The sequence below is a fragment of the Neomonachus schauinslandi genome, chromosome 12 (genome assembly GCF_002201575.2).
Source record: "Neomonachus schauinslandi chromosome 12, ASM220157v2, whole genome shotgun sequence".
Lineage (NCBI taxonomy): Eukaryota > Metazoa > Chordata > Mammalia > Carnivora > Phocidae > Neomonachus > Neomonachus schauinslandi.
In genome coordinates, this window is record NC_058414.1 from 48,423,398 (window position 1) to 48,448,803 (window position 25,406).

The 25,406-nt window shown below is 40.1% G+C and overlaps 1 protein-coding gene across 1 annotated transcript in view; it reads right to left on the minus strand.

Annotated features, from left to right (window-relative positions):
* CRPPA (CDP-L-ribitol pyrophosphorylase A) overlaps positions 1-20,996 on the minus strand; it is a 310,974-nt gene extending 289,978 nt beyond the window's left edge. The window contains exons 1-2 of the mRNA XM_021689627.2: positions 20,752-20,996; positions 3,760-4,036 (exon numbers count right to left, since the gene is read on the minus strand). Of these exons, the coding sequence (XP_021545302.1) occupies positions 3,760-4,036; positions 20,752-20,996 (522 nt within the window). The remainder of the gene's footprint in view (positions 1-3,759; positions 4,037-20,751) is intronic.
* Between the last annotated feature and the right edge of the window lie 4,410 nt (positions 20,997-25,406).

The window sequence follows — 25,406 nt, forward strand, 5'->3', positions numbered from 1 at the left end:
TAAACTAGGGTATCTGGGCTTGTAACTGCAGCAGGAGAGTCCTCTCAGTTTCAGACCCACTACCAAAAGTATCACTTTACTGACAATCTTAGAAATAAGATCTCAAAAAGAATAACGGACCAAAAATTCCAAATGCGTAATTTCTATAGTGAGCTTGATTGATAGTTTTCCAAAAGGTAATATAGGCAAAGACCTCTAATTATACTCACCAGGTACTATAAATTTTTAATTATCTGCCCCAACTATCTAGTCCTCCCTAGGAACTTACTCAAATTTGTCAAGTTTCACCCTAATTCCTTAAAATTCTAAATCCTGTGTTTCTTCATTCCTCCTCAGGGCACTTCTAACTGATCATATTGCCTCTAGCAAAGCTGAGGAGCCTGCAGAACAGGAAGGGATCAGAGAAGTAGGGGAGTCGTGATCAAGCTTTGAGGTCAGCTAACATACCTCTATCACAATTTTCACTCCATCAAGGTACCTTTAAATTACATTGAAGAAAAAGGTTTTCTTTGATTTATGGAATTCTTACACAGGTTTCAAAGGAATTCATGCTGTCGGGGGGAAGAGGTAACATTAGAAACAATTTCCTGAGAAAGAGACTGCAGTTGTATATAGGTAACTAAAGAGAAATCACACATTATCTTTTTCTATAGGTTTTTTTTTTTTTTATGGTTAACTTAGAAATATTTTATTATCAAATCTGGCATCTTTTTAATTGTTATGTTAATCACCATACATCAGTTTTTGATGTAGTGTTCCATGATTCATTGTTTTCATATAACACCCAGTGCTCCATGCAATACATGCCCTCCTTAATACCCATCACTGGGCTAACCCATCACCCACCCCCCTCACCTCTAGAACCCTCAGTTTGTTTCTCAGAGTCCATAGTTTCTCATGGTTCATCTCCCCCCCTGATTTCCGCCCCCTTCATTTTTCCCTTCCTACTATCTTTTTTTTTTTTTTAATATATATTATTTGTTTCAGAGGTACAGGTCTGTGATTCAACAGCCTTACACAACTCACTGTGCTCAACATAGCACATACCCTCCCCAATGTCCATCACCCAGCTACCCATCCCTCCCACCCCCCACCACTAAAGCAACCCTCAGTTTGCTTCCTGAGATTAAGAATTCCTCATATCAGTGAGGTCATATGATACAGGTCTTTCTCTGATTGACTTATTTTACTCAGCATAATACCCTCCACTTCCATCCACGTCATTGCAAATGGCAAGATTTCATTCCTTTTGATGGCTGCATAATATTCCATTGTATATATATACACCATTTCTTCTTTATCCATTCATCTGTCGATGGACATCTTGGCTCCCTCCATAGTTTGGCTGTTGTGGACATTGCTGCTATAAACATCGGGGTGCACGTACCCCTTCGGATCCTTACATTTGTATCTTTGGGGTAAATACCCAGTAGTGCAATTGCTGGATCATATGGTAGCTCTATTTTCAACTTTTTGAGGGACCTCCATACTGTTTTCCAGAGTGGCTGCACCAGCTTGCATTCCCACCAACAGTGTAGGAGGGTTCCCCTTTTACCGCATCCTCGCCAACATCTGACATTTCCTGACTTGTTAATTTTAGCCATTCTGACTGGTGTGAGGTGGTTATCTCATTGAGGTTTTGATTTGGATTTCCCTGATGCCGAGCGATGTTGAGCACTTTTTCATGTGTCTGTTGGCCATTTGGATGTCTTCTTTGGAAAAATGTCTGTTCATGTCTTCTGCCCATTTCTTGATTGGATCATTTGTTCTTTGGGTGTTGAGTTTGATCAGTTCTTTATAGATTTTGGATACTAGCCCTTTATCTGGTATGTCATTTGCAAATATCTTCCCACATTCTGTCGGCTGTATTTTGGTTTTGTTGACTTTCTTTTGCTGTGCAAAAACTTCTTATCTTGATGAAGTCCCAATTCATTTATGCCCTTGCTTCCCTTGCCTTTGGCGATGTTTCTAGGAAGACGTTGCTGCCTGTGTTCTCCTTTAGAATTTTGATGGACTCCTGTCTTACATTTAGGTCTTTCAACCATCTTGAGTCTATTTTTGTGTGTGGTGTAAGGAAATGGTCCAGTTTCATTCTTCTGAATGTGGCTGTTCAATTTTCCCAACACTAATTGTTAAAGAGACTGCCTTTTTTCCATTGGACATTGTTTCCTGCTTTGTCAAAGATAAGTTGACCATAGAGTTGAGGATCCATTTCTGGGCTCTCTATTCTGTTCCATTGATCTATGTGTCTGTTTTTGTGCCAGTTACCAAACTGTCTTGATGATTACAGCTTTGTAATAGAACTTGAAGTCCGGAATTGTGATGCCACCAGCTTTGCTTTTCTTTTTCAACATTCCAGATGGGTATTTTTTAACTCACCACCTACACGGCAGAGAAGGCTTAGAGGACTCCTTCCATTTGTCTACAATCCTAGATGTTGTAATTTATCTTAATACCTTTTAAGTACTTAGCCCTCTACTGAGTAGTTACCTAATTTCCAACCCTAAAAAAACCCACAGGGATTAGCAACAGTATTTTTACAAGGCAAAGGGACCTGAAGAGGTTGCTCAAGTTGCACGTACACCACTAATTAGAAAGCCTGAGAACTGGGCCTACACATGTCCCATTCCACAGCCTATTGCTATCATGCTTTACCCGAGTGTGTACAGCAACTTTCACTTCGTCTCAAATTTAGACTATAAACCTCTTAACTTATTTTTAGGATTTTATCTAGTAATACAAGAACCAAACAAAGATGTTCTATAGATTATAATAGGACTTTTGCTATCCTGTGTTCTTCTGGTGAATTAGAACGCAGAATTCAGCGTCATCTTAAAACTATTTTAAATGGCGTGAAAATCCTGTTCAGCTATTTGTGCTGGAAAGTAAACCACTCCCAAAAAGTCAAAATGCAATTTGGGTGTGATGAGCCAGACTTTTTATTATTATGTGTATCCTAGACTTGAGTTTTCTTAGGTATTTTCAGTTAAGTACACAACGCTTCTCATTTCTTCAGTGTACATGCAGAGCCATACTCTTAAGACAGTATTACATTCTCCAAAAAGCTCATGTTATGAAGGACTATAAGAAAAGATAAACTCTAGTACAGTCTCATGATAGAATACTTCAAGCTTCCTAAAAAAAATTTAGCATTATGTCTTTAAGTCAAACAGACATTTACCATCAACAGATGAATGGATAAAGAAGATGCGGTATATATATATATATATATAATGGAATATTATGCAGCCATCAAAAAATGAAATCTTGCCATTTGCAATGACGTGGAATTAGAGGGTATTATGCCAAGCAAAATAAGTCAATCATAGAAAGACAATTATCATATGATCTCACTGATACGTGGAATTTGAGAAACAAGGCAGAGGATCATAGGGGAAGAGAGGAAAAAAGGAAACAAGATGAAACCAGAAAGGGAGACAAACCCTAAGAGACTCTTAATCTCAGGAAACAAACTGAGGGTTGCTGGAGTGGTGGGGGGTGGGAGGGACGGGGTGGCTGGGTGATACACATTGGGGAGAGTATGTGCTATGGTGAGCGCTGTGAATTGTGTAAGACTGATGAATCACAGACCTGTACCCCTGAAACAAATACATTATATGTTAATTAAAAAATTAATAAAAATTAATAAAAACAAAAGAAAAAATGGACATTTAAATATGATTTCATCAAAATCCAGCAAGTTAACATTTGCTATAACATTTGTGTCTTTTAACCATTTTCGGAAATTTAACCACTTACCCCATGTTCCTTAGCAGCTGTGACAACTTTAAGGAGGACATCTTCCTCGACAAATGGTCTCACAGCATCATGGATTATCACAACTTCTGGCTTACAGAGTTTAGAGTCAGGCTGGTCCTCTGCCAGGGCTTTTAGTCCATTGAAAATTGACCTGTGGCGGGTCACTCCAGCTTCAACCAGGGAGATTCGCTGATGCTGGTACTTCTGAATAATACGCTTCATTGCTTCCATGTTCTCTCCAGTTACTGCTACAACAATGTCCTTTATCCAACATACTCTGAAAGAAAAGTGTGCATACGTTTAACATAAACTGGGCCTTATACAAGTTAAGCTAGTAACAAACTGAATTAGTAAGTACTACTGTAACTTCTTAGGGATATTGAAAACTGAAAGTAAATCAGTTTAATGCATTCTATCAGGTCTAGTAAAGTATCATCAGTATTTCATACTCCACTTAATAACAATTTCACTATGGACTATAAAACATTTCATCTATATAGATATTATACAATAGATAGAGATTCCTAAGTTTGATTTAGACTATCAGTAAATTAAGAAAAAAGAATGCAGTAATAGGCCTTTAAATTGATTCTTTCCAAGTATTTTGTTCAATAGAATAGGAACAATTCAAAGCAGTTTCGAATACCAAAAGTTTTGTCTTTCTCTCAAGTCCACTGAATTGCTAAAAAAAAAAAAAAAAAAGCTGCATCACTTATCTAACACAAACTTTGCCTACATCAAGGTGAAACGTTATAGCTTAAATAGGGAAACTAAGATTGTATAAATATAAGTGAGACTCAAAATATAAAATTAAAGAATTAACCTATTGAGTCATACAAAGGATTGAGCAATTTTTCTGTTGTACAACATTTTCCTCAAGACTTCCCGACCTATCGTTCTGCACTGTCCACAGCCCTGAGCGGCAAATGCATTACATCTTGGCAGACTTCTCTTGAACACCAGGGCTAACAGAGCTTAATGTCATTAAACTCTATGTTCCACAGCCAACAGGCCCAGACCAGGCCAACTGCTTCTGACCCATGCTATCAACTCTGAATAAAGGTCACTTTAAAATTTAATAAGACTTCAAAAAAAAAATCTTTTTAAGAACACTTAGCCTGTGAGATACTACATGTTCATGTTAGATAGTTCAAGTCTTATGCACATTTTTACAGAGATGGAAAGGTCTGAAAATTACTTAGTGAAATTAACTTCGTTTATATGAACATTCAGTTGATTTACTCAATTATTAAACTCCGATCTTCTGTTATTCAATCAACCCTTTCCATAGTTCAAAACCCCATTCTACCTGTGGCTACAACAATAATACACAGATGTACAACACTAAGAGCTACTTTATAGGCACACTGTCTTTTCATTTTAAGTCTATTCCTTTAATAAGTATTTATTGTACACTGAATCAATGATCAGCATTGAGTACACAATGAAAATAAACACTGCCTTCACAAGGCTTACAGATCAAAGAACACCAAAGAATAAATACAAGCTGTGATCAAGTGCTATGAAGAAAGCCAGGCTCCAGCATTGCAAGCAAATGGACTATGTGACCAGCACAGGGATGGCCAAGATGATACTCCCTAAGGAAGCAGAATTTGCTGTAGGATCCAGATGGTGAGTGGCGGCAGGGGGAAAAAGGCAAAGGAGTACGAAGGGCTGGTGTAAGCAAGGGCCATGGCAAGGTCCTTAGGGCCAGGAAACCACTGCAGTTAAATCCTGTAAGCAAAGGGGAGAAGAACCTATAAAAAGGCTGAAGGTCCAGGCAAGAGCCAGACTGGGCTAGGCCATGGGAACCTCTCAGACCGTATTATGGGTTTTAATGTTATAAGAGAAAGCCATAAAAAACCTGTACGCAGGAGAGGACATTTACACCTATTAAAAAAAAAATGCTCACCTACCCAAATTGTTTTAGGACAAAAAGGCCCCTAAGAGAGGACCACCTCCTAATTCCCCAAACCTGTGAAGATATAACCATACACACAGGATGAACTTCACAGAAGTGATTAAGGATCTTGAGATGAATCATTCTGGACTATCTGGGTAGGTCTAATATAATCACAGGAGCTCTTACACATGAACAAGAGGCAGAGGAGTTAAAACAGGAGAAGAGTTAACAGAATCAGTGCTCAATGTGATAGAGGACCACAAGTCCAGGATCGTGAACGACCTCCAGAAACTAGAAAATGGCAAGTAAATTGTCCCTGGAGCTTCCAGAATGAACGTAGCACTGCAAACACCTTTATATTTTAGCCCAGTGAAACCTATATCAAACTTCTGACTCCCAGTTTAATCAATTCATGTTGCTTTAAGCTACTCAGTTCATGGACCTTTTTTTTTTCTTTTAAACAGCAGCAATAGGAAACTAATTTAGGAGCCTCAATTTTAGTCTTGCTGCAAGGTAGAGAAGAAATTTAGTAGAGACAAAGGATGCAGATAGACCAGATAGGAGGCGGTGGCTGCTGCATTCTGGGCAATGCAGTGATTGTAGCCTGGCTACCCAACTAAGCTTGTAGATGGCATTTGAGAGAAAAATTCGAGGTAATAACCTAGTAAGATTGGCAAAATAAATCAATTATGACAGAATATAAAATAGCTAACCTAGATGAACATTTACTATAGTTTGAGCCTTAGTCATGTTCTAAACTCCTAGAGTCCTTCTCCTCTACTATCTCTTAAACGGGGAAACAATTACGATAGGATATATACATCATACTTCGTTTTCCTACACTACCATCTTACACTACAACATACTTGAAATAGTTTTACCATTCGTCATCAAAAGAAGACCTTCCATCTTCTACAAGGTAGGTTCCATGATAGCAGGGACAACATCTTTTCACCCACTGCTTTTCACCTAGTACCTAATAAACACTAATTTGTTTAGTAAATGACCATGGTCAGTCTTATCTACCAGAAACAGTGTAACATCTGACAACACAGTGTTGTCTCAGGGTTATGAAAATGCAAGAAGCTCTTCATTAACCTAGTTAGCTACAAAAATTCAGTAATGAGTATAACTTTCCCTATGCGATGTGGTTGTGTTTTGAGTCATGTGACTCCTTACCTTCATTTCTAGAACTTTAGCTGCTCTAAGGCCAGGATTACTCATGTTTTGTTAGACACTGGGGGGAATTTCAATCACAAGTAAACTAAGACAATGCAGTAATATTCACAGAATACCAGAGAGTGGCATATGTATTATTATGTGCAAGCAATAAAAACTTTACTTACTGGAAGATTCAGTGTGCATTGCTCTTTGGTTTACAGTCCATCCATCCCCCATTCCTTTCACTATAAACTTAACTAATCACAGCATACTTAACAGTTTAGAATTTATACTGTACTCAAAGCCCCCCTGCAAGTGACAAGTGACAGTTTGTGTCCCCTAAATATGAAGCTTCCCAAAGTTCTGTCTTCACTGACACCCCTATGATCAAGGCACTCATCTCCCCATTATTGCACTATCCTCTTAGCTGGTCTCCTCATCTTATCCCAACACAACCCATTCTTACCACTTCTGGAGGGTTTTTCTCACCTGCAAACCTAAAGTCACCCCCTGCTGGTTCTTGAGCTGGGCCCTTTAAGATTTGAACTCAGCCCACTCATTACTACCCCACTTCATCTCTCTCATGCCCCTCTTACTCGGAGGGCATTTTCTCGCACACCCAGGTCTTTGCTTATGCTACCTCCTCCACTTCCCAGCACACCTACCACCCATCCTGGGTTGGGAGGGAAGTAGGAGGCTCAGTGCCACTTGCTCAGCTGTGGGTTCAGATTGGCTTCCCCCAGGAAGCTTTACTAGTCATTCTGGGGGCAGCATCCCTGCTCTCCACTTCCAGAGTACTCTTACTGTCAGAGACACTTAGCATCAGACCCTACAGTTTGCCTTTTCTATCTCCCTCACCAAGCTGCCAACTCACAGAAAGCAAAGTCTACACCTCAGAGCTTGGCACATTCCAAACCAAGTAGTATTAGTAATATTAACAGCAATGAAGATTGATGGTTTGCGAGGTGACGCATACTGTGTAGAGTACCAGCCTGCAAAATCTATCAGATTGCGATAAGTCACTATTATCACCACTTTATAGATGACACAGAAGCAGTGACCTGCCCATAATCTCACGCTTAGGAAATGAAGGGACCTGGGTGGACCCAAGTCTGATTTTGGAGCACACAGTTAAGCTCTGCAAATGTGCTAATAGTTTCTGAGAAGGATGTGGTAAAATCCAGGAGCAAGAAGAGCATGTCCACATCCACTGTGTCTCCAGCACTTCATTCATCTTATTAGTGATGAACCATATAATATTGTTGCATTTGTGGTCAAAATGTCAAGTTTCTTGAAATTTCCTGTAATTCAAGCAAAAATAAACATCTAACATTTGCCAGGCAGTATACTAGACCATTGTGATATAATAATAAACCAAGACTGGCAGAATTCCTGACCTCACAGACCATATGTTAATATCTGCTAAATGAATCCATGAATAGAGAAGACTTAATTAGAAAGGAATAAATCATTAGTTTAAGTGTTTAAGTCTTTTCTCAGTCCATGGATTCCTTTAACATATTTGACATAATGGTCTATGATTCACCTGAGTTTAAAGAATTATTAACAGTGATCAAACATATTTCAGCTTATTAATATGACATCACACTAAGGTTTTTGGTTTTTTTTAAAGAAACTTTAAGTACATGCTCAAGTAAATCAGTAGGCAAGGCTGTTCTATAGTCAAGAGCTTAACTTGTACTCTAAGCTCTTCATCTCTTTCCATAGTGAATTTTACCAGAAAAATAGCTTAAAAGCAACTTTTAAAGACCTCATATTGCTATTTTTCACAAGAAGTACTTTCAATTATCTTAACATCGAATAAGAGGGAGAAAGACATTGCTAGACTAGTCATTCCAATATCTGCACAATGAGTCAATGAATTAATCAACTCCCAAAGATAAATCCCAATGTTATTAGAATGCCTTCAAAGAGCTATAAAATTAAATTCCAAACAAAGCTAGTCAAAATAAATGTAAATAATTAGATATACCCATGGCCTTTGACTCTTTCCAAAAGTTGTAGGAGACTCTAAATAGCAAAGTGTTTTAAACTCATCTTTCTCAAACTATAGATCAAGGCCTATGAGTGTGCCAATTTAGTGAGTTTAGATTAACATTTTTGGATAAATGAACTAGAAATTAACAGAACAGTAAAGTTAGAATGCATAGCAAAAGTAAGGATGGGTCTTCTTGAATTCTTTCAAATATGTGCACGTGTGTATTTAAATACATGTTTAATGGAATCATCATGCAAAATCTTCTTTTAAACAAGTCACAATAGGGGCGCCTGTGTGGCTCAGTTGGCTAAGTGTCTGCCTTTGGCTCAGGTCATGATCCTAGTGTCCTGGGTTGGAGTCCCACATCGGGCTCCCTGCTCAGCAGGGAGTCTGCTTCTCCCCCTCTGCCTGCCTCTCTACCTACTTGTGCTCTCTGTGTCAAATAAATAAAATCTTAAAAAATAAAAATAAAAAAAATAAGTCACAATAAAAAATTTTTAGAAGACATGGTTTTAGACCACTCTTAAGAGAGGACATTGTTATGCTATTTTGTTCAGCCAACCAAGCATACTCCCAGCACTTGCAAGCCTTTTTAAGTACTGTTTATATTTCAAAGAATTTATTCACATTCTTCTCTAGTTACAGAATTAAGAGCCTTTTACAGTATTAAAGTTTAATAATGTAGGATCATGGGACTGAGAAAAACCTTAACGACCTCACGCAGTGCCTGTTGAACAAATATTTGCTGAATAAATGAATCTGGTTGACCTCCTTAGCTGAAGGCAAGTCCACACTGAACTCCCATAGCCGGGTTTTATCAAGTTCTCTTATTTACTTCCTAGCACATGCCATGGGCACTTACAAGTCTAACCTCAAGCTCCATTACACCTATAGACATTTTGAGGAAAAATTTCGTTTCTCATATTTTCTTCCACAATGTTAAAAAAAATCACTTCGAGTATTCAGCTTGGGCAGTTTAATATGATCAGTTGAAAAAAAGATTTAAACAAATGCTTTTTAAATACACGGATGGAAAATCAGGTCCTACTAAACCCTCTAAAGGGCTCTTACCAGGTTGCGGGAGTTTGGCCCCAAGGGACAGTGGCAACGGTGGCTGACTGCCATGACAGTCTTCATAGAGACTAGGCCCGTGGATTGTACTGTGGCCATAATTGGTAGATTTACATCCCTCCATACCCACCCTCATATTTTAGCAACTAAGTATTGAGTTGATATGAAGGGCCTGGTTCCCAAATGCCCTCACAAGGTCAGGTCTCCTTATCATGGCCCATGAAGGATCCCAGTTGTCAAGCCCAACCTACCAGTCTTAATCTCTTCTTGAAGGAGCCCCATGGGGGCCTTCCCACTGGGAATTTAACAAAAACATCTAGTCATCTGACCTACACAAAACACAGTCCTATTGTATTTTTAATAAATATAGGCCTATTGCTTGCTTCCCTTCACTCAGATTTGACCCTTAATGAAGCATTAAGATAATTTTTTTAATGTCAAATTCATGTATTTGAACATATTTATTCAACTACAACTATCTAAGTGCCTTTTTCTTTCTGAACCCTTAATCCAATTAGTCATCAAAACCTGTCAATCCTGTCTACAGATTTCTCCTGTCTTCCCTACTCCATTCCAACTTTCAGCTCAACTCCAGCATTCAACATTGCTCATTTAAATTAACATTTATGTATTTCTCTATTTTGTTTAAATAAAATTTGCAGGGGTATTCAGAAAGAGTAAGATAGAACAAGTACACAAGAAAGCAAAAATTAGAGACAATCCAGTAAGTCAGAAAATCTAATAAGCCTTGAGTTCATCAACTTACACGTATATACCTACCAGCTGGGAAGATGGTGGAGTAGGAGAACCCTAAGTTCACCTCATCCCACCAATACAACTAGATAACAACCCGACCAGTGTAAATAACCCATGAAGCAACTGGAAGGCTGGAAGAACAAACTCCACAGCTAAAGGTAGGGAAGAGGCCACAGTGAAGGTAAGAAGGGCCAAGACACAGTCTAAGAGCAAAAGGGACCTTGTCGCCCATGGTGGGGAGGGAGCTGGTGGCACTGAGAAGGGCAGAAAACAGATTTTCATCCCCAGCCCATGCACTGGGAGAACAAATCTCTTTACTATTTGCCTCTGAATGTGAAATAAGCCAACTTTCCTGAGTTCTTAAAACCAGCCAGACTTAAAGCCTGGAATTTTTAAAAATCCCAAGGCTCCACTCTGGGAGAGGCCAGAAGACTTTAGGAAGTAGAGTCCCTGCCCTTAGAGACAGCAGGACCAACACCTCATGCAGATACACTGTAGAACCAGCAGTTTGAAAAATACTGGGGGCAAACTGGAGGGAGAGTGGTTTGCTCTTCTCAGAGCACAGGCTAAAGAGACAGGTACCACTAGGAGACCCCTCCAGGAACAAAGGAGCTGGCAGGTACCATTTCCCTCCCCTATCCCACAGCATGAACAACAGCCACCTGTGAGGACCAGCTTAGAGCTGACACTCCTAACCTACCTTGCTTACACAAAGCCCCACCACGTCATACCAGCCCAACACATTTCAGTGGACCCACCCCTTTCCAGTAACTCTTATGTCAGTCCCCCTGTGGTGGCCCCTCCCCCAGAAGACCAGTGCAAACCTTGTCAACACCCCATCCCTTAACCTGCACTTTTACAGCACCTCAGTTCCTGCAGGGGCAAGTCTCCATTCACAAGCAAACCACTACACACCTTGCTGCCCACAACAGGCAGAGAGGGCCTCTGCAGACAAGTAAAGGGAAAAGAGGCTTAGATTCAATAGCAGAGCACACACGACACACATAGGTGACAGTCCCTGAAGCCCCAGGACCTGGGGCATAGGGGACACTGCACTGCAGGGCACTATAAGACTTCTTAATAAGGTTATTATGGTTAGGAGCAAGAGAAGTAACTAACTTTCCTAACATAGAAAAACACAAAAAGTCAGACAAAATGAGGAGACAAAGCAACATTTCCCAAATGAAACAACAGGACCAAGCCATAGCAAGAGACCAAACCAAAACCAATTTAAGTAGTATGACTGATAGAGAATTTAAAGTAATGATCATAAAAATACCCACTGGGCTTGAGAGAGTAGTGGAGGACATCAGTGAGACCATTAACAGAGAGAAAAAAAAAAAAAAAAACAAAACAAAAAAAAATTAAGTGAAATTAAAAATACACTTGATGGAAAAAATAGCAGGCTGGATGAAGCAGAGAAACAATTTAACAACCTAGAATAGTAATGGAACATAAATAACCAATCTGAGGAAAGAGAATTATGCAAATTGAGAATAGTCTCCGTGACACCAAGCATAATAACATCTGCATTATAGGGATCTCAGATGATAGGTAAGGGGGCAGAAAATTTATTTCAAGAAATAATAGCTGAAAACTTACCTTACCTGAAGAAAGAAACCTATCCAGATCCAGGAGGCACAGAGATCCCTGCCCCCCACCCAAAAAAATTCAACCTAAATAGGTCCACATCAAGACATATAGTAATTAAATGTAATTTAAAAGATTTTAAGAAGTACTGGGTGTACAAAAAGTAGTGAAAGGCAAAAAATTTTCAAGCAGCTAAGGAAGAAAGTTACATTCAAGGGAAAACCCATAATGCTATCAGGGGATTTTTCAGCAGAATTTTCTAGGCCAGAAGAAAGTGACAGGATATATTCAAAGTGTGGGAAGGGAAAAATCAGCAACCAAGAATCCTCTATCCAGGGAGGCTATCATTCAGAACAAAAGATAAAGAGTTTCTCAGATAAAAACTAGAGGAGTTCATGACCACTAAACCATCTGTACAAGAAATATTAAAAGGGACCCCAGGTGAAAAGGAAGACTAAGTCAGAGTATGAAAAGTAAACAAAAAAGCAATAAAAATAACTTTTACTGTTTAAAAAAAAAAAGGATTCATAAAATAAAAGGATGCAGAAGGAGACAAACCATGAGAGACTTATGATCTCAGGAAACAAACAGGATTTCTTGGGGGGGAGGGGAATGGGGTGGCTGGGTGATGGACATTGGGGAGGGTATGCGTTGTGGTGAGCACGGTGTATTGTTTAAGACTGATGAATCACAGACCTGTACCCCTGAAACAAATAATGCATTATATGTTAGTTTAAAAAAAAAAGCTCACTCCCGAAGAAATTGAAAATCTGGGGGGGGGGGGGGGGGGGAGAAAAATGTACCCAGTACAGAAAAACACTTAAAAAGTCTTCCCTTGCCAATAAAAGTATGCTTAACTAGTTATGCCCATTGCTTTTTTAAGATTTGCATATTAACAACATCTTACTCCCCCACCTCCCTCACCAAACAAAAAACAAAAAGGTTGGTGGGGCGGGGGGGGGGGGGGGGGGGTTTTTTTTTTTTTTTAGGAACTCTAAGCCCCAACCAAATACCAAGATTGTCTATAACGGCCTTAGAAATGCAGTAAGGTCCCTCACCAAAGCATTCAGATTTTGTAATGTCATAAAGTTGTCTAAACATTCCATGGTGATTTGTTCGCAGATTGAGATTAAAATTCAGTGTTCTTAACTTTTAGCGCACTGAAAAGAATTAGTTAGTACCGCTTGGCCAAAGTCAACTGCCTTCTCCCGGCCTCCCGCCCCTCCTCTGGAAAACAGCAGCTGCTTGATAGACTTGTAAGCAGTGTAGGAGATCCTGTTAGCAAAAGCCTCTCCCTTGGCATGTTAATGGGCCTTCAAAAGTATCAGCTCTCCTCTCTTCTCTCTTCAGTGGCAATTTTAAAATTTCAAAATTTGTTGTCTGATGTATTTTACTTAACTCATGAGTGTATAAATTAAACACTGCATTAATGAAAAAAAAAGGATGTAAAATAGGACCTTATACAACTAAAACATAGGAGGAGTAAAGAATGGATTTAAACTTAGGTGACCATCAACTTCATATAGACTGCTATACTCAGATGTTATACACACACCTAATGGTAACCACAAGTCAGAAACAAGCAATACATATGCAAAGAAAAAAGAGAAAGGGATCCAAATATATCACCAAAGAAAGCCAGCAAACCATGAAAGACAGAAGGATCAGAGAAAATCTATAGAAACAACTACAAAACAAGTAACAAAATGGCAATACATACATATCTATCAGTAATTACTTTGAATGTGGATAGACTAAATGCTCCAAACAAAAGGCATACAGTGACTTTATGAACATAAAGGAAATAATCGATAGTACTAGGGGACTTTAACATCTCACTGACATCAATGGGCAGATCATCCAAACAGAAACTTGACAAGGAAACGAGTGGCTTTCAGTGACCCATTGCACCAGATGAATTTAACAGACATATTCAGAACATTCCATCCTAAAACAGAATATACAATCTTTTCAAGAGCACATGGAACATTCTCCAGAATAGATCACATATTAGGCTCTAAAACAAGCCTCAACAAACACAAAAAGACTGAAGTTATACTATGCATCTTTTCTGACAATACTATGGAACTGGTAAACAACCACGAGAGAAAAATCTGGAAAGACCACTAACACCTGGAGGTTAAATAACATGCTACAAAAACAATGAATAGGTCAACCAGGAAATAAAAGAAGAAATTTAAAAATACATAGCAATAAATGAAAATGAAAACACAATGGTCCAAAATCTTTGGTATGCAACAAAAACTGTTCTAACAGGGAAGGTTATAGCAATACAGGCCTACCTCAAGAATCAAGAGAAATCTCAAAAAACCTAACCTTACACCTAAAGGAGCTAGAAGAAGAACAAAACCTAAATCCAGCAAAAGGAAATAAATACTATAGAAACTAAAACAAACAAACAAACAAAAAATGGATCAATGAAACCAGGAGCTGGTTCTTTGGCAAAAAAAATTATACATCAACAAAATAAACCTTCAGCAAGACTCATTGAAGATATTAAAAAAAAAAAAAAAAAAGCGACCCAAATAACAAAATCACTAATGAAAAAGGAGAAATAGCCAACACCACAGAAATAAAGTAATTTTAAAAGAGTATGAAAACTGATATGCTAACAAATTGAACAACCTAGAACAAATGGATCAATTCCTAGAAACCTATAACCTCCCAAAACTAAAGCAGAAATAGAAATTTTGAATAGACCAATCACCAGCAATGAAATTCAATCAGTTATCAAAAAACTGCCAAATGAAAGTCCAGAACCAGATGGCTTCACACACAAATTCTACTAAACATTTAAAGAATACCTATTCTTCTCAAGCTATTTCAAAAAAAAAATACAAGAGGAAGGAAAACTTCCAAATTCATTCTATGAGGCCATTATCCCCCTCATACAAAAACCAGATATAGACACCACAAAAAAGTACAGGCCAGTATCTCTCATAAATACAGATGCAAAGGGTGCCTGGGTGGCTCAGATGGTTAAGCGTCTGCCTTCGGCTCAGGTCATGATCCCAGGGTCCTGGGATCGAGTCCCGCATCGGGCTTCCTGCTCCTTGGGAGCCTGCTTCTCCCTCTGACACACTCTCTCTCTCTCTCTCTCTCTCTCTGTCTCTCATGAATAAATAAATAAAATCTTTAAAAAAAAATACAGATGCAAAAATCCTCAAAATATTAGCAAACCAAGTCTAACAATATATTTTAAAAAATCATACACCACTTTCAAGTGAGATTTATGCCTGGGATGCAAGAGTGCTTCAATATTCACCCATCAACAGGATAGGTCACATCGACAAGAGAAAGTATAAAAACTGTATGATCATTTCAATAGATGCAGAAAAAGCATTTAACAAAGTACAACAAGCATTCATAATAAAAACTCTATGCCAAGAAGGTCTAGGGGGAACATACCTCAACATAATAAAGGCCTTGTATTAAAAACCCACAGTGAATATACTCAACAGTGCCAAATGGAGAGCTTTTCCCCTAACATCAGGAACAAGACAAGGATGTCCTCGCTCACCTCTTTTATTCAACACAGTACTGCAAGTCCTAGCCACAGCATTGTATCTAGGAATAAACTTATTCAAAGAGGTGAAAGACCTGTACTCTGAAAAAACACTGATGAAAGAAATTCAAGATGACACAAAGAAATGGAAAGACACTCTGTGTTCATGGACTGGAAGAAGAAATATTGTTAAAATGTCTCTATTACCCAAAGCTATCTACAGATCTAATGCAATCCCTATTAAAATACCAACAGCATCTTTCACAGACCTAGAACAATCCTCCCATTTGTATGGAATCAAAAAAGACCCCAAATAGCCAAAGCGATCTTGAAAAACAAAACTGGAGGAATCACAATTCCTGACTTCAAGTTATATTACAAAGTGGTAGTAATTAAGAGAGTATGGGGGTACCTGGCTGGCTCAATTGGTAGAGCATGTGACTCTTGATCTTGGGGTTATAAGTGTAAGCCCCATGTTAGGTGTAGAAATTACTTAAGAAAAATAAAATTTAAAAAAATAAAACAGTATGGTAGCAGTATAAAAATACACAGAGATCAATAAAATACAACAAAAAAAAACAAAAAGAAATGCGCAATTACATGGTCAATTAATCTTGTCAAAGGAGGAATGAATATACAATGGGCAAAAGACAGTTTCTTCAATAAATGAGGTTAGGAAAATTGGAAAGCCACATGCTGAAGAATGAAACTGGACCACTTTCTTTCACCATACTCAAAAATTAACTCAGTTGTGAGACCTGAAACCATGTAAATCCTTGACAGAATATAGGCAGTAATCCGACACTGGCCATAGCAACATTTTTGTACTTAACGTCTCCTGAGTTGAGGGACTACATCAAAATAAAAAGTTTCTGCACAGTGAAGCAAACAATCAACAAAACTAAAAGTTAAGGGGCACCTGGGTGTCTCAGTCAGTTAACAGTCCACCTCTTGATTTGAGCTCAGGTCATAATCTTAGGGTCCTGGCATGGAGCCCCGAGTTGGACTCTGGGCTGGATGTAGAGCCTGCTTAATATTCTCTCCCTCCCTCCCTCTCCTTCTGCCCCTCCCCCTCCTAAAGGTCAACCTACAGAATGGAAGAAGATATTTGCAAAGGACATATCTGATAATGTCCAAAATATATAAAAAAACAAAATTCAACACCCCGAAAACAATCCAATTAAAAAATGCAAAGACATGAACACACAGTTCTCCAAGGAAGACATAACAGATGTCCAAGAGACACATGAAAAGATGCTCACCATTACTCATCATCTGGGAAATGCAAATCAAAGCCACAAGATACCACCTCACACCTGTCAGAAAGGCTAAAATTAGTAACACCAGAAACATCAAGTATTGATAAGGATGTAGAGAAAAAGGAAGTCTCAGGCACTGTTGGTGGGAATGCAAACTGGAGCAGACACTGTGGAAAACAGAATGAAGGTTCCTCAAAAAAGTAAAAATAGAACTACACTATGATCCAGTAACCACATTACTGCTATTTACCTAAACAACGCACACGCGCACACACACACACACACACACACACACACACGCACTCATACTCACACTCATACCATGGAGTCAAAGTTACTAAAACAGGACTTCCACTGATTTTCCAAGTGGCAAGAAAGCAACCCAACTCAACCACAAAAATCAGTTTCCTTAAGACAAACACAAAACAATCAATAAAACAGATTAACATAGTTTTCTTAAAGCAGTAATTCTTTTAGAAACTCTGGTTATAAATCAATAGTTACATAAGGGACTAGGACCCTTGACCTCAGTTCCTTGCTAGTATAATGAGGGCAAAAAAAAAGTTCTTTTCAGTGATTGAAGAACAGGTGCTTTAATATATACCATGTTGTTTGAGAAGACACTCCCTTGAGTTTACCTTAGAGGCTAAGGATCTCATCATTTCACACAGCAGTCTTGCTCTTAATTCCTCCATGGCCATGGAACTCCTTACTCAGCCATTGGCTGCGCTGAGTCAGAGAATAAGCCTCCAGCATTCTGACAGCAATCTAGGAGTTTAAAGGTTTCTTTTGAAGGTTTCAACCAGTTGGGTTTTGGTTTTTTGTTTTTTTGGGTTTTTTTTTTTTTTTGGTTTGGTTTTTTTTTGTTTTTCAGCTGTCTACCCCACCTTCCGAAGTATCCTGTAGCTCTAATTCCTGAACCTTTCCAAGGGCCTGGGACTTCAACCAAAATGCTTCTTCGCAGCTGTTCCCACTTCCCTAGGACCGTTAAGTCTGATTGATTACCATGCTGTTCTTCCAACATTTTGTCATCATCTTTTATCTACTCCAGCACCTCTTACATTCGTTTTCCCTTATGTGGCTATACTATTTCTAGTCTCTTTGGGTGGGTAAATGCAAGACTGGAAATAATGCCATTTAAACATGTGTTTAACTCAAACCAAAACTAGCTACATTTCTTTACATTTCCCTAACCCCAATTTAAGAATTGTGGACCAATGGGGCGCCTGGGTGGCTCAGTCGTTAAGCGTCTGCCTTAGGTTCAGGTCATGATCTCAGGGTCCTGGGATCAAGCCCCGCATCGGGCTCCCTGCTCAGTGAGGAGGCTGCTTCTCCCTCTCCCACTCCCCCTGTTTGTGTTCCCTCTCTCACTGTCTCTCTGTCAAATAAATAAAATCTTAAAAAAATGTGGACCAAACTTCAGAGGTGAAAGCTCTTGTACACTGTAGTTTTAAATTGGCTCAAAATTCCAGAAGACAGATCACACCGTAAGGGTCATTTTTTCTTGATTATCCTTCTTAGTCAAGATTAAGAAGTAAAGATTACTCACAGCAACTTCTCTGTGAGATGGCAAAAGTTTGAGAAAGGAAAATCCTAACTTATGAGGGACAAAGGAGCTTTGAAATCAAATTCTACACTATCCATATTCACAGCTCCCAGAGGTCAAGGAGAGCGAACACTGTCCTAAAATAAACCAGATGACAGACTGTGGTGACACCCAATTACAGCTTTTCTGATTTGGGATACTGAGAGCTGTGCTTCCCCTTAGTAAATGGTAAGCATGCATAATTTCACCAAAGAACAAAAGGTAAGAATTTTACAACACACTTTATGCTTCCATTTCCTTTCCTTATTTGAACCTGAATAATTCGGGGGGAGGGGGAAGAAATAACCTAGGCTTTTGAGCACCATGCTCTAGGAAGCCTATTAGCAGTCAAGAGAATGCCCTTCCTTTAGGAAATGGCTCAGAAGCACCCATACCTAAACCCCTGTAATGCAAGGTTTCCAAGGATTTCCTGAAACACACCCCAAATATAAGCAACCTTTACGTTATTCAGGCATTTTAACAGTGACAAAAATGAGCCCCAGAGTATTTCAAAATGGAGATTTAAGTAGTTACTATTAGAATTTTATCACTGCTGTTATCAAAAGAAAACACATATTCCCCCTTTTCCATAAACAAGGTCTTCCCAGAACATTCTTTTACTTTAAAAGATTTTTCCAGTAACCACCTATCTCAGGCTCCCTCAGAAGATGAAACATGCTAATAATCCGAATTTCCTTCACAGGAAGGAAAATTAAATGTAAAAAACACTGTATTCTGCTACATCTGATAATTAAGCAGTTAGATTCTGCTGGCCAAAATCCATTGTTCCTGTAATACTACCTACATAATGAGCTATGTTGTCATAAGGTCTAGCATCCAATACTGTAGTTAAATGATGCATACCCAGATAAAAGGTAGACTACAGAATAGGGGAAGCACCTGGAACTGTTTCAGTGTTTGAGTTTCATATGGAACCACCAGCCTGATTACTTGAATCAAGGGTGATTAGGGCTCTTCATGCTTCCGTTTTCCAAATGCCAACATTTAGGAAGATAACCATACACAAAGCAACTTGGGCCCTTTGGCTTCTGTCGTGTGTGCAGCATCGTGGGGCAGGGAGAAGATCTTTTCTGGATAATAGGCTACTGTCCTTTGATTAGTAGCAACTCATTAGCTTAGTCTTCATCAAAGCCACCTGCAAAGGCTATGCTAAAAGAGGTCATCTCTCGAGATACAAAGGGCTCATGTCAAGGTTTAACATCCTATCACAAGACCACCCTGGCTTCAAGACGTTTCAACACCTTCGCAACACGTCTAAGGACCTTTGCAACTTGCCCTATTTCTACCCCTCCAGCCTCACCCCACGCTCATATTACTGGCCCTCTAAAGCAAGATAAATAGCACACCCCCTTTTCACCTCACTAAGGCTCCCCTAGTCCTCCCACCCCCATTCCCTCTCCATATCCCCTACAAGTCAGTGCATTTTATAACAGGCTAAAGCACAAATTGGACTTAGCTTCAGAATCTCGCCCCCTTAAATCCATATCCACGTTGAAAAGCTTGAATTAAATTCTGCCCCTCGGTACACTTTCAGCACCTCTTAATCAACACAGGGTCATAAGAGATACTTACTTCACTAGTGTTTATAAATGAATGGATAAAGCGAACCAAGGTTCGTATAGTCAGATGCACAAGTAAAACTCCAATTCACGCATGCACGGAGAGTGCAAATAAGAGACTGAGAAAAAGGCAGAGACAGAAGAGACTCCTGAAAAGGCTTGCTTGTCGTTAGGCCACACTGGGGCCACTGTTAAGACTAAATGTCTCTTAGTCCCAACCCATGCTTTCCTTCCTTAGTCCAACTCCACGAGCCGAGCTCCCCCCCCCCCCGCCCCCCGGCCACCGCCCGACGGCCTGGGCACAGAAAGGGCTCTGTGGGGCAACCCCCGCTTGCATGCCGGTCTGCAGAGGAGCAGAGCCGCCCATCTCTAAACTGCAAGCGAGGACAGAGCCCGAGTCGGCGGCGGGGACTGAGCGGGTCGGGTCGGCCCCGCAGTCCGCCGAGAGAAGGCGCCAGCGCGAAAGCACCACCAGGGGCAGGTGTCGCGAGCTGCCCTAGGCGGGCCGGGAGGGAGCGGGAGGCCGGGCCGGGGACCCGGGGCGCGCCTGGCGCCGCATTACCTCTCCAAGGCCTGCAGGGTGTAGCTGATGAGCGGCCTCTCCAGGATGGGACAGAACTGCTTCGGGGTGGGGACGCCCATCCTCTCCCCACTCCCCCCCGCCGGCAACACAGCAGCCACGGCGGGAGCGCGGCGCCGGGGCCGGCTGTCGGCCCCGGCCGGGTTCAGCGAAGAGGCCGCGGCCGCTTGCTCCGCGCCGCGCGAGTCGCCGGGACAAGGCCCCGGTGCGGCGGGCCTGGGCTCCATGGCGGTGGGCGGCGCGGCCGGCCTGGCTCGCCCTGGGCCCAAGCGCCCCGCGGCTGCTCGGGGCCTCGGCTGGGGTAGGGGGGAAAGGAGGAAGGGCGGGTGAGGGCGGACGGCGCCCACTGGAGCAGCGAGGGCCAGGCCGCGGCGTGTCCCCAGGGGACGCTCCAGCCGCCGAGCTGCTTCTCGTCGCGTCCTCGGCCTCTACACCTACACCGAGCCCAGCGCCCCCGGCAGGCCTGAGTTCCGCGCCTCCTGGCTGCGCTGGCGGGCCCCGCAGTCGCCTCAGGTGGAAGCGTCAGCCCTCCGTGCATATCTACGGGTCCCATTAAACTTAACAGCTGTGCGGAGGCTGTAGCGGTCGGGACGCCCTCCAGTCCCTCTCCCCTTAAAGACATTTGGATTCAAGTCACAGGATGGGACAGAGAAACGTGCACCTCGATTTCTACCTTTAAGCTCGTGAGGCTTAAAGTTTCCACCTTCTGGTTCCACCTCAGAAAAGACAGATGGATGGGCAAATGTTACTATGAACCAGATATATAAACAAAACTGCCGCGGATCTCAAATTTGTCTGCAAATGGGAACTACCTGGGGAGGTCAGAAAGTGCTGACACCTGTGTCCCACCCTCCAGTGATTGGGATTTAATTAGTCTGCTGTGTGGCCGGAGTTTTAGAATGTTTTTAAAGATCCCCAGCGCATTCTAATGAGCGGGCTCATTTTGGGCCCAGAGAGTCAAAGCAATAGTACTAATAATTGCTGAACAAGCGACACACATTAGCTCATTTAATCTCCAGGAGATCCCAACTGTTATTGGGGTTTTGTTTGTTTTGGTTTGGTTCGGTTTTTACAGAGAAACAAGAAAGGTTGTAATAATAATAAATAACTTGTGTAAATAATAAATAACTTGTGTAAAATTGCACAAATGGCAGATCTGCCTTTAGGCCCTTGCACAGAAGTACAGCCCGAGTTGAAGAATTCCAGGCCTGGAGCATATATGCCCTTATTTAGTGCTGTCCTTGCTGGTCGTGTTTACCAGAAAAATGTAGTCAAGTCAAAAATGTAGTCAAGAGCCCATTGTATTAGGAATGTCAGAGCCCATTGTATTAGGTCCCTGGAATGTAAACTCCATGAGAGTAGGATCCTTACTTTTCCTTTTGGGTTTTGTGCCCAGCTCCTGAAATATGAAAGAAGTTTAATAAGTATGTATTGAATGAACCGATGGAGTCGGTTTATCATAATTAAAGTATATTTATTAATATTTGCTAATTTAATCTTCACCTATAAAGTTAATTTGAGATTGATTTAAAAAAAGAGGAATCTTTTAAGCGCTGAAAATATTATCAGGTTATAATATTCCAACCCAGTATTTTTACCCATTTTTCCCAATTTAGATTAAAGATAACCAAACTAAAATGTTTCTTTTATTTATCAGTGACTGAACATGCTTTTAATACATTCAATACACTTATATTTTCAGTACACAAGTTTCAATATAGAAGTACTTTCAATACAAAAGTAACAAAAAAGTACTTTTATTATAATTAGTGTTAAGCTCCATTATAATTGCAGTTTGTCATATCGCTGACTCTTAGCTGAAAAATAAGCATCATAATGCACTTGACTTGGTAGCGCCACCACACCTGTGTCTGGCCTGTACTAGACAATACCTGTTGACTGACTGAATGGGTAAATGAATAAAGGAATCTATACAGAAGCAGAAATGCAAATCTATTAATATTAATCTTAGTTTCCCTTTTTAATCTAACAGTGGAGTTAAAGCTATTTTTCACTTTTTTTAAGATTTATTTAAGAGAGAGACAGAGAAAAAAAAAAAAGAGAGAGGGAGGCAGAGAGAGAGAAATCACAGAGGGAGAGAGGGAGAAGCAAACTTCCCGCTGAGCAGGGAGCCCGATGTGGGGCTCTATCCCAGGACCCTGGGATTATGACCTGAGCCGAAGGCAGACACCTAACCAAATGAGACACCCAGGCATCCCTAGTTTTCATTTTCTTAATCTTCAGCAAAAAAAGCATAGTAATAAAAGTCTTATATTAATTGCTATGTATTATAAATAATTAAATCTTGACAAATTTTAGCAAGAATCATGTTTTATTGATTTAGTTTTGTTTTAGAGCAAATATATTAATTTTGCTCTGTTCACTATGAATCTTAGATCTTTTATACTGTATGTTAACAATATTTAACAGACTCATATTGAAAGTAAAGGACAGACTTCATTTGTCTATCACAGTATGAGAAGCAACATTTTTTCTGTATCTTTTTCTATAGATATAAATAATTAGTTCCTTATTATGCATACTTTGGGTAAAAAATATAGTTTCCATGTAGTTTTATAACAAGTTGTATCAGCCACATTATGAAATAATCTTCTCGGGCGCCTGGGTGGCTCAGTTGGTTAAGCGACTGCCTTCGGCTCAGGTCATGATCCTGGAGTCCCGGGATCGAGTCCCACATCGGGCTCCCTGCTCAGCAGGGAGTCTGCTTCTCCCTCTGACCCACTCCCCTCTCATGCTTTCTGTCTCTCATTCTCTCTCTCGCAAATAAATAAAAAAATTTAAAAAAAAATTATCTTCTCTGCAACAAGTAGCTAAAAGTGCCTACCTTGGAAAGTGAGATCCTCTGTGACCCATTGGTAATAACCACTCTGCAGTATCAATTGATAAGTTTAGAAAAAATAAACCCCAACTGTATCACAATGCAGAGCACACAAAGGGGAAAGTTCTTGGAGTGGTTTTTGGTCTGAGCTTCTGTGGTAGATAAAATAATGGTCTCCCAATGTTGCCCATGTTCTAATCCCTGAAACCTGTGAATATTTTACCTGACCTTATAAAAGGAACATTGCAGCTGTGATTAAATTAAAGCCCTTCAGTTGGGGAGGGTAGCCTGGATGATACAGGTGTGTCCAATAGAATCGCAAGTGTCCTTATAAGAGAGCGGTCGGAATCAGAGAAACAAGTGTCAGGATTGAATTGTAGGTCACAGTGATACAAAGCTATGAGTCAAGGATTCCAGGAGCTTCTAGAAGCTGCATAGAGCAAGGAACCAAATTCTTCAACTAGAAATTCCAGAAAAACGTAGCCCTGCCCCCCCCCATTTTGAGATTGCTCACATCTACAACACTTAGATAATAAACTTGTTTGTTTTAAGCCACTCTATTTGTGATTTGTTACAACAAACACAGGAAACTAATACAGTTTCATGCTCAGGAAAACTTTCAAACTTACAGGTTGACTGACTATAATCTCCAAATGGAGTTATACATAGTTAGAAATATAGTGATATGACTGAAGAAAGAAAACACTGTCCATTTGACTTTATGTCCCATAACTACACTCTCAGTGCACTATGATTTTTAAAATACACTTTATCCTGGGCGCCTGGGTGGCTCAGTTGGTTAAGCGACTGCCTTCGGCTCAGGTCATGATCCTGGAGTCCCAGGATCGAGTCCCGCATCGGGCTCCCTGCTCGGCAGGGAGTCTGCTTCTCCCTCTCCCGCTCCCCCCTCTTGTGCTCTTTCTCTCTCTCACTCTCTCTCTCAAATAAATAAATAAAATCTTTAAAATAAAATAAAATAAAATAAAATACACTTTATCCTGTGAATAATAAAACGCGTTTTATTGTACAGTGAATAGTCAAAGCATAGCTTTGTTAAGTGTATACCACAATTTTATAAACTCACTTTAACATGTCTTTATTTTTTTAATGCATATAGAAGTGGCCATCAGATGAAAGTGGCTCTCATCTTTATATCTGAAAGGCCTAAATAACGCCCCTTTGTTGTTTGTTTCTATGGCAGAGGACCCTGGAAGATTATCTTGGGGACCTTATTATTATTATTACTGAATTTTAGATTAGGTTGAGTTTATTTTTTTAGTGTTAATCTAAGTATAATTATCACTGCCAGTCATTCCCCTCCCCAACCACACTTAGTGTTTTGATAGCATTTCTAGAGGTTAGTTGGGGTGTTGCTCACAAATGCTAATGAACAGCTTAACGGTTTACCTTTTAACTCTGCTGAAATAGGGGCCAAACAGAATATATTATTGTTCTACCATGGGCCAGTCCCAGTATTACTGTCAGTCTATGAATCCTAATTCCTGTTTTGCCATTGTGTTTTATGTAAATGCTATAGTCTATTAACCTCTGACCTTTAACTCATTTTTATACATAAGAAAAATGATGCTCCACAATGAGATCTTTCTGTGGATAATTCAAACTAAACACCACATGACAACAAGGTTACCATCTTTCATTTTCTCAATATGTATTACAAAGTAAATTATCAACGGTCTCAACTGTCTACTTTGTTTTTCCTATTATAGCTAAAAAAGGAAACAATGATAAATAGCCTTAGGACTGAATGATAAACTTGATATCATTAATATCATTAATG